This window comes from Pan troglodytes, chromosome 7 (genome assembly GCF_028858775.2).
Source record: "Pan troglodytes isolate AG18354 chromosome 7, NHGRI_mPanTro3-v2.0_pri, whole genome shotgun sequence".
NCBI classification, from domain to species: domain Eukaryota; kingdom Metazoa; phylum Chordata; class Mammalia; order Primates; family Hominidae; genus Pan; species Pan troglodytes.
This window is the reverse complement of record NC_072405.2, coordinates 154,835,737-154,847,377: the sequence shown is the minus strand read 5'-3', so window position 1 is coordinate 154,847,377 and position 11,641 is coordinate 154,835,737. Positions and strand designations below refer to the sequence as shown.

The window sequence follows — 11,641 nt, the reverse complement described above, 5'->3', positions numbered from 1 at the left end:
GTGGGAGCCGGGGGCGGAGCCTGGGGAGAGGAACGGTCGGGGGCGGGGCCTGGGGAGGGACGGTCGGGGGTCGGGGCCAACGCAGACAGCTGCGGGCGGCCGGGCGAGTCGTCCGCGGCTGGGACCTCCTTGGGGCGTGGGTGGGACGGGAATGGCTCAAAGTGCTCCAAGGCTCCCGGGACGGTGGTCATTGATTTATGCTGGACAAAACCGAGTCATCGCGGGCAACGGGACGGGCGCCAGCGGAATGAGTGGCAGCTTTGGGGGTGGTTTCGGGCCCAGGACAGTGCGGTCGGAGAAGAGCGGTCAGAACTTGGGGAGCCTCCAGCGCCCCACCAAGGAAGCGCCAGTGGAGAGGGGGGTGCCTTAAAACTTACGGGAGACCGGGCGCGGTGTCTCACGCCTGTAATCCCAGCACTTTGGGAGGCCGAGGCGGGCAGATCACGAGGTCAGGAAATCGAGACCATCCTAGCTAACCTGGTGAAACCCCGTCTCCACTAAAAATACAAAAAAATTAGCCGGGCGTGGTGGTGGGTGCCTGTAGTCCCAGCTACTCGGGAGGCTGAGGCAGGAGAATGGCATGAACCCGGGAAGCGGAGCTTGCAGTGAGCCGAGATCACGCCACTGCACTCCAGCCTGGGCAACAGAGCCAGACTCCGTCTCAAAAAAAAAAAAAACTTATGGGAAAGGCCCGGCGCGGTGGCTCACGTCTGTGATCCCAGCACTTTGGGAGGAGGCCGAGGCCAGTGGGTCGCTTGAGCCCGGGAGACCAACCTGAGCAACATAGGCAGGCCCGGTCCCTACCAAAAATTAAGAAATTAGCTGGGCTCTGTGGCGCACGCCTGTAGTCCCGGGACGCTGAGTCGGGAGGATCGCCCTAGCGGGGGAGGTGGAGGCTGCACGGGGCCCAGATCACACCACTGCACTCCAGCCTGGGCAACAGAGTGAGACCTTGTCTCAAAACAACAACAACAACAAACACTTGTAGAAAAGAACGACGCCTTGCTGACCGAATGGGGTGAAGTGGCCACAAGTATTAGCCTCATGAGGCACAGGATTGTGCAGCCATAACCTAGGGAACACAGCAGAGAGGTGGGGACAGGAGTCCTGAGGGAAACCACGTGGGGTCTGAGGGGAGAGTCAGAGATAGAAGGAAAAGGGGCACCACCCGACCAGGGGTGTGGGGGGCAGGAGCAGTGTGGCACCCCACATACAAGGCCCCTTACGGCCCAGGCCTCCTCCTCCTGGACACTTGCTGCCTGTCCCTCCCCTCCGCACCTCAGGGTGTGCTGGACCCCACCGTATGCTGCAGATTTTCAGCCCTTTGAGGTTATCATGGTGGAGGCTGCACAAGAAAAGCTGAATTCTCAGAGTGAAGGGCAAAAGCATATCCCTGGGCCCCCGTGTGTCTGGGGGCCCTTGGCCTGGTGCCAGCACCAACCACCGCTGCTAATTCCCAGAGCTGCTATCCTCTTGGGCAAACTTGCCCCTTGTGAGGGAGGAGAACCTGGGCTTTGGGGCAGGATACACAATACCAGCCTTGCTTGGGTGGAGGAGCAGAGATGGCTAGGGAGGAGGAGGTGAGCGGTCCACCTGGGCTCCTCAAGCAACTCCCAGGAAATCAGTTGAGTCAATGTGTCCCCCTTTTGTTCCTAGGGTGGGGGCTTCATGGCCTTCTCCTCCAGGAAGCTCCACCTGATCATGTCCTGGGTGGGTATCCAGCCCCCATAGTTCAGGGCCTACTAGCAGCTGCTAGATCTTGAACTCCAGGGGCGCCCCACGCCTTGGGAGCTTGGCATGGGCTACATACTCCCCCATCTGTTAAATGGGGTCCTGAAACCTGAGCAGGGAAGACGGGATAAAGTAGCGATGGGTCATCGCAGCCCCTTTGAAGCCGGGCCTGGCCACCCAAAGGCAACTCAGGGGTGGAGACTGAGGCCTCAGGAGAAGCCCCCACTAGAATCCTCTCTGCCCCTCCCTTCCAGATTAACCAAAACCTGCTAATTGTGGAAGCCCTCGGCATGCTCCCCTCCCCCACAGCCTCTTCCTCCCTTCCCTCCCCTCCCCCTTCCATCCGAATGATAAAGGCCCCAGCCCGCCTGCCCCAGCCCGGCCTCAGGTCCCGGCCCTGCCTTCTACACTGCCCCACCGCCCTGCACCCTCCACCCGGCCAGGCCCCTGCCCACGCTGTCTACCGTCCCGCATGGGGCCCTGCAGCGGCTCCCGCCTGGGGCCCCCAGAGGCAGAGTCGCCCTCCCAGCCCCCTAAGAGGAGGAAGAAGAGGTACCTGCGACATGACAAGCCCCCCTACACCTACTTGGCCATGATCGCCTTGGTGATTCAGGCCGCTCCCTCCCGCAGACTGAAGCTGGCCCAGGTGAGCGGGCCCCGGCCCCCACTCTCTCTTTCCCCAGACTCGTTCCCCACCCACTTCCAGGTTCAAGCCCTGACCCCCACCCCTTCCTAGCCCACCCAGGTATGCCAGTGGGACCAGTCCTGAGAGCTGAGGGCCTCAAGGCACGACCCTTCTCCGGGAGCCCCTTGCCCCCTCTGCCGCGCTTCCGCGCAGAAATGTCTTTCTTTGGGGACAGCAGGGGCCGGCACCGCGCGCCCCTGAGCCCGGTAGTGGGGGAGGGGGAGGGCGCTACCCCCTCCCCGTCTGGGCTCACGGCGCCGGCCGGCCGCCTGGCGGTTTCAGATCATCCGTCAGGTCCAGGCCGTGTTCCCCTTCTTCAGGGAAGACTACGAGGGCTGGAAAGACTCCATTCGCCACAACCTTTCCTCCAACCGATGCTTCCGCAAGGTGGGGCAGGCCAGGGTCGGAGCCCGGGGGCGGAGCGCGCGCGGAAGTCCTGAGCATCCAAGGTTGGGCAGCCCCACCCATGTCTGACCCCCACACCCAGGTGCCCAAGGACCCTGCAAAGCCCCAGGCCAAGGGCAACTTCTGGGCGGTCGACGTGAGCCTGATCCCAGCTGAGGCGCTCCGGCTGCAGAACACCGCCCTGTGCCGGCGCTGGCAGAACGGAGGTGCGCGTGGAGCCTTCGCCAAGGACCTGGGCCCCTACGTGCTGCACGGCCGGCCATACCGGCCGCCCAGTCCCCCGCCACCACCCAGTGAGGGCTTCAGCATCAAGTCCCTGCTAGGAGGGTCCAGGGAGGGGGCACCCTGGCCGGGGCTAGCTCCACAGAGCAGCCCAGTTCCTGCAGGCACAGGGAACAGTGGGGAGGAGGCGGTGCCCACCCCACCCCTTCCCTCTTCTGAGAGACCTCTGTGGCCCCTCTGCCCCCTTCCTGGCCCCACGAGAGTGGAGGGGGAGACTGTGCAGGGGGGAGCCATCGGGCCCTCAACCCTCTCCCCAGAGCCTAGGGCCTGGCCTCTCCACTTACTGCAGGGCACCGCAGTTCCTGGGGGACGGTCCAGCGGGGGACACAGGGCCTCCCTCTGGGGGCAGCTGCCCACCTCCTACTTGCCTATCTACACTCCCAATGTGGTAATGCCCTTGGCACCACCACCCACCTCCTGTCCCCGGTGTCCGTCAACCAGCCCTGCCTACTGGGGGGTGGCCCCTGAAACCCGAGGGCCCCCAGGGCTGCTCTGCGATCTAGACGCCCTCTTCCAGGGGGTGCCACCCAACAAAAGCATCTACGACGTTTGGGTCAGCCACCCTCGGGACCTGGCGGCCCCTGGCCCAGGCTGGCTGCTCTCCTGGTGCAGCCTGTGAGGCTCTTAAGACAGGGGCCGCTCCTCCCTCCCGCTCCCACCCCCACCTTGTTGACAGGGAGCCAAGGCGAGGCAGCTGTCTGCGACCACAGCAGCCTCGAAACACCAGGCAGCAGCCTTGCTGGGAGTCCACGGTGTTTATTGGACCACCCCACGCATGGCCGTGGCCCAGCTGGGCACAACCCTCACCCTGGTCTGTCATGCCTCTGTTTTTCCTACACTCAGCGGCAAAGCTGCAGGAGCAGGGCTGAGCCTGGAATAGCCCTTCCTAGTCCCCTCTTCTCAGCCCACTACCCATCCATCAGTCACCAGCCGTCACCTCCCCTCCCGTGCTCCAGGCTGGGGGAGGGAGAGCCCAGTGGTGGATCCAGCCTGAAGTCCTGCCCTCTCTCGTCTGTCTGGGAAGGAGGTAGCACCTTTTTCGGGAAACGGGTTAGGGAGTAAAGACTGCACCCTACATGGTCCTGGCGGTGGTGGGGATAACAGTAAAGGAATTTGCAACGTTTTAATGCCATGCCTGATTTTTGGGTCAGGAGTGGTGACTTGGGTAGCCACTTGGCGGGGGGCCTGGGATTCCCTGCTGTGTGCCGTGATAACAGCAAATGGTGATAAGGAGAAAGCCAAGACCTGTGGCCTGATGCAGGGCTGGGGGCGGGGGGTGATCACTTCAGCAGGCACAACACACTTCACTGGCTGCGGAGGTGGAGGGGTGACTCTGGGAGCTCAGGGGCAGTGGATCCAAAGAGGCTAGGGAGCTTGTGCCCTGGGAGACGGGGTACAGGGACTTTACTACCGCCTCTGCCAGCAGAGACCTGGCCTGAGACCCCATGGGCAGGGCCGCGACCCAGGACTACAGGGGCAGGCCCTCTGCGGGCGCGAGGGCCGAGCCCGAGCCGTTGTCGGGACTGGGGCATGGAGGACTGCCAGGGGACGGCGTAGGGGTGCAGGGGGTCCCGGTGAGCGGAGTGTCGGTACTGAGGGAAGAGGGCGTCCCGGAGGAGCGCGGGACCCTGCGGCGCCGGGCTGGCCCCAGCTCCACTTGACCCACTCGGTCGGCGAACTTGAGTGAGCAGACTGTCTCCCCGAGATCCTCCGGCCGCGTGGAGATCTGCGGGCAAGAGGCGCGGGTGGGCGGGCCCGGGTGGGCGGCGACCGGCATGCACACACCTGCCCCGCGCCTGCGCCGCCCCGGCGCCCACCTGCAGCAGCAGCACCGCGGTGGTGCCTGGGCCCAGCGCCGGCTGCAGCAGTCGCGTGAGCTGCGAGTCGCGGAAGGGCACGTGCGGCCGGTGGGCCCGCAGTGCGGCCATCACGCCTCCTAGCGCCAGCAGCGATCGGTTTATGGTCTGGGCCTCCCGCAGGCGCCGGGCGCCGTCTGGGTCTCCCCGCGGCGGGCCGGCCGCCCCTGCCTTCCGTGCGCGTTCGGATCCCGCCAGGTCCACCAGGTGCAGCGTGCCTAGAGGGGCGAGCGAGCCCGACATGGGGGAAGGCCGGGCCTCGGGTGCGCTGGAGACTCCGCAGGGCTCAGGCACCGGCCGTGGTACCTGCGGTGCCTGGAGCGCGCGGTGGAGACGCCGCGCGCAGCGTCAGCGTGACCAGGGCATGCGAGCGGGAGCTGCGCTGGTTCATGGCGGTGGCGGCGGTGGCCCGGTTGCTCCTCCCCAGTTTCAGCATCTGGAAGGCGGAGCGAAGGGCTGGTCAGGTGCAGGGTCCCCGCCCCCAAGTGGAAGCACGGGGCGGGGTCTCGGAGAGCGGTGCAGCCCTACCTGGTGCAATGTCTCCAGGTTGGGCACGTCCCAGTGGGTGAGGCCAGCCACCTGGATCCCGCCCTGGCCTTCTGGGCCCTGCCTCACGGCCAGGCGCTCGGGAGGCCCTGGAGCAAGGAGGTCCCTGGTGAGAAAGGGGAAGGTCTTGGTTCCAGAATTCTCTGGAAATCCGGAAGGGCCCTGGGCCAGGGGTGGGGAGAAGGCCTCCCTGGTGGAGTAGCCCACCTGACAGCCTCATTGTAGATCTCCACCATGCTGAGTGTCACCCGGTGCTGCCGGCCGGCCCCCATCTCCCGGAACAGCGACTGCAGCGCCCTAGGAACTATGCCGGGGTCCTCAGGAGGGCCCTGAGGATGGGGTGGGGTGCACACCGGGCTCACATCCAAGTCATGCAGGGCCCCTGGGGCCTCTCCCACTGGGGCGTGAGCTCTGTCCCACCTCCATGCTGTAGGTCTTCCCGGTGCCTGTCTGGCCATAGGTGAAGATGCAGACGCTGTAGCCTCGGAGGCAGGACAGCACCGCAGGTTCCAGCTCTCTGAAGACCTGCGGGAGGCGGGAGAATGTGTTTTGAGTCCTCCCCACGTTGCCTGTTTATGCCCTATTTGGTGGGGTGGGGAGTGCCATGAAGGCAGGTGTGAGCAGAGCCTAGTCCCCTGGGAGGATGGTTCTAAGGGACCATGGGGGAGGGTGTGTCCTACAGAGACCCTCTGTCTCCCTAGAGAAGGTGGTGCTTGCAAGAATTTGCCAGGCAAAGAAGGGAAAAGACACAATGAGAAGAGGAACAGCCTATGCAGAGGCTCTGGAGTCCTGAAGACCACGTAGGAGACCTGGGGACAGCAGTTAAGAGCGCAGGTGTGGTGTCCTTAATGTGGAAGCCAACGTGAAAAAAAGAAAAATAAATCCCAGCATTTTGGGAGGCCGAGGCGGGTGGATTGGTTGAGCTCCGGAGTTTGAGACCAGCCTAGGCAATACGGTGAAACCCCGTCTGTACAAAAACTACAAAAAAATTAGCCAGGCATGGTGTTGCACATCTGTGGTCCCAGCTACTTGGGAGGCTGAGGTGGAAGGATCTCCTGAGCCCGGGAAGCAGAGGTTGTAGTGACCTGAGATTGCACCACTGCACTCCAGCCTGATGACAAAGCGTGACTGTCCAAAAAAAAAATACATATACATATATATATAGTAAAAAATTTAAAAAATGTTTAAAAGAGCCCAGATGGGCTGGGCGAGGTGGCTCACGCCTGTAAACCCAGCACTTTGGGAGGCCAAGGCAGGCAGATCACAAGGTCAGGAGTTCAAGACCAGCCTGGCAAACGCGGTGAAACCCCCGTCTCTACTAAAAATACAAAAATTAGCCGAGCATGGTGGCACGCACCTGTAATCCCAGCTACTTCGGAGGCTGAAGCAGGAGAATTGCTTGAACCCAGGAGGCGGAGGTTGCAGTGAGCCAAGATCGCACCACTGCACTACAGCCTGGGCAGCAGAGTGGGATTCCATCTCAAAAATAAAGAAAAAAAGAAGAGCCCAGATGTTGGGGCGTGACTGCTCGGTTCAAACCTGGGTATGATTGGAGCTTACTCATTGGCCTTCCTGTGCCTCAGTTTCCCCTGAGAGATAAGGGCTGCAGTGGCACCTGCTGTGAACACTCGTGGCAGTGCACCTAGAGGGCCGGCCACACCAGTACCTGGCTCACAAGGCATGACCCCAGGAAGGGCCTGCAGGTACGGGGGATGGTGGCCAGCCAGGCCTGCTGGAGCCCAGGCACAGACAGGTGCTGAGAGAGACACAAGGTTAGGACATTCACCCCATTGGCACTGGACACCAACAGTCTTTTGAGCAACAACATGGCTGGCTTTTATGCCCAGAAGGTCGCTGCTAACAGGGTGGGCTGTCAGCTCTGTTTGAAGACAGCCACAAGGCTAGAATCTAGAATTCTGTGTTCTGTGTGGTCACTGAGGTTCCATGATTGGATGGAGGTGGCACTGTGGACGACATTCAGGAGCACATCATGGCGCCACTGCAGAAACGGGAACACAGATGAGGGGCTTGTCCACAGATGCCTTTGGTTCAGACACATTGACTTCGAGGCCCCTGTCCAGGACGGCTGTCCAGAGGACGGTGCACAAGGCATGCCCTGCGCAGTGCTGCAGTGTGGGGTGGGGCTGAGGCCAGAGGAATGTGTAGGATGAAGAAAAAAGTGGTTGGAAAAGAGGGAGTCAGGGTGACCCCGGCCACCGGCTGGGCAGTCGTCCCCCTGTCCCTGTGAGGCTGGCAGGCAGCCTGGTTGGGAGTCGCTGCCATTCTGCCCCTTACCTAGTCTCCCCTGGCTCTGAGCTGCCATCTCCTCAGCTGTGGGAGCTGTAGCAGCAAAGGGCACGTGCAGATGAAAACGTGTGTGAAGGTGGGGTGGGCTGGGGCTGAAGCCCCTGCTTTTCCACAGGTGTCTGGCAGGAAAAGGGTGGGGAAGGAGAGTGGGATCCAGGCAAGGCAGAGAGAGCACACTAAGACTAGAAGGTTGCCTCCTCACCCACGGCCCCCACCACCCACCGCCTGCCTTGGGGCCATAAAGCAATGAGGGGCCCTCATAGCTGGGCAGACCCTGGACCCCAGCAAAGGGGAGTGGGCAGGCAGTGAAGCCTGGGAGCAGGAGGCACCAAGCTGGGCTGCCTGCCCTGCTTCCCAGCCCCCTCGGTTCCCTTTCCTTCCTGGCTAGAGCCCAGCCACCCTCTCTCCTCCAGGTGGACACCCAGACTGGGAAGGGGAAACTGGAGCCTCTCCTGCTCTTCAGGGAACTCTGAAAAAGGGTCAGGATGGCTGCAAAGGCAGGCTGTCACCTCCTCCTGGCTGGCGTCTGGAGGGAAGACCCAGTCTAGGCGGAATCGACGATGGCGCCCCCGGTAGCAGGTGGTGACGGTGCCCCCTGGGCCTGGCTCCACGCTCACAAGGCTGGAGGATGTCCCTGGCCTCAGCCGACACAGCACACGGATATTTCCTGCAGTGGGGATCAGGTCAGCATAATGCCTCGCAGACCCTAAAGCACAGAGAAGCTGCACTTCTTCCAGCCACCCTCCCTGCCCCGCTAGGCTCCCAAGCCTGTCATACCCTTGAGTTCTGGCAGCCGCCCTGGGCATCCGGCTGGGGGCCCTTGCTGCCCCTCAGGGAGCTGAGTGTCAGGCCCTCCAGATGACAGTGCCCCCAAGGCCCAGGACACCTGAGGGAAGAGGGATGTACAGAAGGCAAGGGGTCAGCCAAGGAGCTGCGGAGGTGGGCGGTGGGAGGGTCCTGAGAGCAGCAGGGAGCCCCCACAGGCCCGCTCAGCTGTGCTAAGCCACAACTTTCAGTGGCTCTGGGCCCCTGGGGACATCATTGAGTAACCCCAGGATAAAGCCCAGGAATGACAGGCAGGAACACCACATCATCTGTCTCCTCCGTGCTTCTGGGCAATGCTTTAAGAGTTTACTGTCAACCAAGTATGCATAGAATTAAAACAAGGCCCAGAAGTGGAATCCCACCCTGGGTCACACAGAAGCTGTTTGGGTTCCAGAGCCCCACTTATTAATACAGCCAACTCCCCAGGAGCGCCCCCGTCAAAAGAACAGTGAATAGGCTGCCCAGAGAGGAGGGGCTAGGCGGGGAGGGGTCCTGACCTGGCCCCGGGCCTCACTCAGCGAACCCTGACAGCTCTGGGTAAAGGTGCTGACCAAACCTCGGAGGTCCCCGCAGCCCTGACGCAGGCTGGCCATCCGTGCCCGAAGTCCTGGAGAGGGAAGTCTGTTGGAAGGGAAGGCCCAGCCTCCAGGGCCTCCCGTGAGCCCCAGCCCCAACCCTTACCTGCCAGCTGCCCATGCATCTGCTGTAGCTCACGCCTGCAGTTCTGCTCCGTCTCCTGCTGGAGCTGCTGGAGGGCCCCTTGAAGGCCCTGCAGCTGCACCTCCTGCACCCCCAGCTGCCCCGCCCAACCCCACCCCTGTCACTGAGGAAACAGGCACTTACCAGGCCCTGCCTCAGATAAGCCCCTCCCAGCACCCCAGCCCGCCTCACCCCTGAGCCATGGATCCCTGGGCCCCATGCCCACCTGGGCTCGGAGGGCTTCTGTGGTGTCCTGGGCCTCCTGAAGCCGGCCCTGGAGCTCTAGCAATGCCTCCGCCTCCTCCTGCAGGAGGGTGGGGGCCAGGAGGGACTCAGAGAGGGACGGTCTGCGGTACCATTTCACAGATGGGAAAGTCAAGTCAAGAGGTGGGCAGAGCTGGCTGTGAACCCATGCCTCCCAACTCCACGCAGACCTCCTTCCCACAGTCCCTCTGCTCTCCTGGGGTCAGCCACTCAGAGGAGCCACGGAGAGGGGGGTCTTCCCATTGGCATCAGCCTCCCTGATGGGGCTGCCCTACACAGACCATCCCGGTAGGTCCTGAGGAGGCTCGGGCCCTGTGGCTGCATGCCAGGTGTGCAAGAGCCCCAGGTTGCAGGAACGGCTGCAGCTCGGGAGCAGAGTACCTGCGGAGCCCTGATGGGGGGCCCGGGGCCCCAGTGCAGCAGGAGGTCCCGCATGAGACTCAGGCTCTGCTTCAGGGCCTCGTTCTCCAGAGTCAGATGCTGAACCCTTTTCTCTGAGTCCGTCGCCCCCTGGTGGAGAGGAAACCTCGGCACTCACCTGAAGCACCCCCTCCATGCCCGGCCCTGCCAGGTCCCCCTGCAGCCTCACCACGCCCAGGCGCAGTCGACCCAACTCCTCCTCCTGCTGTTCCAGCTGCTGCTTCAGCTCCTCCAGCTGGGGAGAAGTAAGAGAGACAGGGTGGACCTCATTTTTCTGGCGTCCCAGCCGGCAATCCCTTCTGGCTCCAGGGACCTCACCTGTCCCAGGATGAGCTGTTCCAGCCGCTGCCACGCCCTCTGATCCTCCTCCAACTGGAGGGGCTGCTGTCCCTGGGTCTCATCCCCCAGTGGCTCGCCTGGGACTGCGGTGAAGTGGGAAGGGCTTTCTTCTTGGGATGTGGATCCTGGAGTAGGGTGGGCCCAGTTAGCACTGAAGAGGTCTCTAGTCCAAATCTTCCGGAACATGACCCCGAACTCCAGGCCGCCCAGGTTCTACCGGGATTTGCTCCCTCCAGAGTTCTTCTTCAACTTACTGTCCTTTACTCACCATCTGGAGAGGGGGGCCGGACCCGAGGGGCTGGCTGAGTCCCCTGGAGCAGGGCCTGCCTCCCCCTGGGGCTTCGAAGCCATGCCAGAAGGGCCAAGAGCTGACTGGTCACTGACAACAGTGGGGGGACCTCGCCAGACTACGAAGGAGACAAGAATCGGAGCAGGGCTGTGAGAGCCAGGAAGGCCGGCGCAGGTAGTACCTGCCAGCAGCCCCCTCCGCCGCGCTCACCTGGCCCAGGTCCGCCGGGCTCCCGCAGCTCTCTTCCGCCCCCAGCTGGACGGAGAGGAACTCGGCGAGGCGCAGTAGGGCCTCTTCCAGGGACACCGCGGCCGCGCGGCCCTCGGCTGCGCCTTCCGACCCATCCTCAGGCTCGGAGCTGGCTGCCGGTCAGGGAGGAGGGCGGGAGACATTTCGGGTCACGTGCTAGAGCCAGGCCTCCGCCCCTCCCTGGGAGGTCCCGGCACCGCCCTCGCACCGCGGGACTCCCAGCCTGCACCTACCGGCCAGGCCGGTCAGCTCGGTCCACAGCTCTGGCGCGGGCAGGTCTGGGCGCCGGCGACCCCGGGGCTTGCGGGCTCTCTAGGGAGGGGGCAGGGGCGCCCCTGAGGAGGGGGCAGGCAGCCTGCTGGCCCCTTCCCTCCGCGAACCGGGCCGGAGGATTGGGGCCGAAGTCTACGCTTCCAGCACCGGGGCCGAGCCGAGGGTCCTCGGCACGGCCCCGTCGCCCCGCGCCCCGTGGCCGCCCCCGCCCCGGGAACCTCGGCGTGGGGGTGGGGCAGGCGGCGGGGGACGACGGGCTGCACGGCCAGCCCCGCTCACCTGGGCGGGGTCCCCGGGCTCCGCGGCCGCCGCGGCGCCACCATCCCTGCGGAAGAGGCTGTAGAAGATGTAGATGAGCAACGAGTAAAAGGCGTACATGGGAGCGCGGGGCGGCAGAGGGCCCCGCTTCGCGCCGCCCCGCGTCCCCGCGCCCAGACTCGGCGCCCGCCCGCCGCAGTGCCGGTGCGCATG

The 11,641-nt window shown here is 63.7% G+C and overlaps 2 protein-coding genes across 5 annotated transcripts; one reads left to right on the top strand and one right to left on the bottom strand.

Annotated features, from left to right (window-relative positions):
• The first annotated feature begins 57 nt into the window (after positions 1-57).
• Positions 58-4,230, top strand: FOXH1 (forkhead box H1). The gene is made up of 3 exons (XM_016946341.3): positions 58-2,377; positions 2,699-2,803; positions 2,904-4,230. Exons 1-3 carry the CDS (start codon positions 2,204-2,206, stop codon positions 3,720-3,722), a joined length of 1,098 nt encoding a protein of 365 aa, XP_016801830.1. The 5' UTR covers positions 58-2,203; the 3' UTR covers positions 3,723-4,230.
• Positions 3,844-11,636, bottom strand: KIFC2 (kinesin family member C2). Of its 4 annotated transcripts, none has more exons than XM_054657080.2 (19): positions 11,450-11,636; positions 11,131-11,209; positions 10,859-11,010; positions 10,628-10,766; positions 10,339-10,484; positions 10,190-10,255; positions 9,982-10,110; positions 9,563-9,640; positions 9,319-9,433; positions 9,135-9,244; positions 8,590-8,698; positions 8,322-8,479; positions 7,172-7,261; positions 5,926-6,030; positions 5,713-5,834; positions 5,488-5,611; positions 5,266-5,395; positions 4,921-5,177; positions 3,844-4,829 (listed from the first exon to the last, which is right to left on the bottom strand). In XM_054657080.2, the coding sequence occupies exons 1-19, from the start codon at positions 11,546-11,548 to the stop codon at positions 4,572-4,574; spliced, it is 2,466 nt and encodes an 821-aa protein (XP_054513055.2). In that variant the 5' UTR covers positions 11,549-11,636; the 3' UTR covers positions 3,844-4,571. The 4 variants fall into 4 exon arrangements, with proteins under 4 accessions (XP_054513055.2, XP_054513056.2, XP_054513057.1 ...); XM_054657081.2 differs by having other exon boundaries at positions 9,189-9,244; XM_054657082.2 differs by lacking the exon at positions 7,172-7,261 and having other exon boundaries at positions 11,450-11,635.
• Positions 11,637-11,641: the final 5 nt, after the last annotated feature.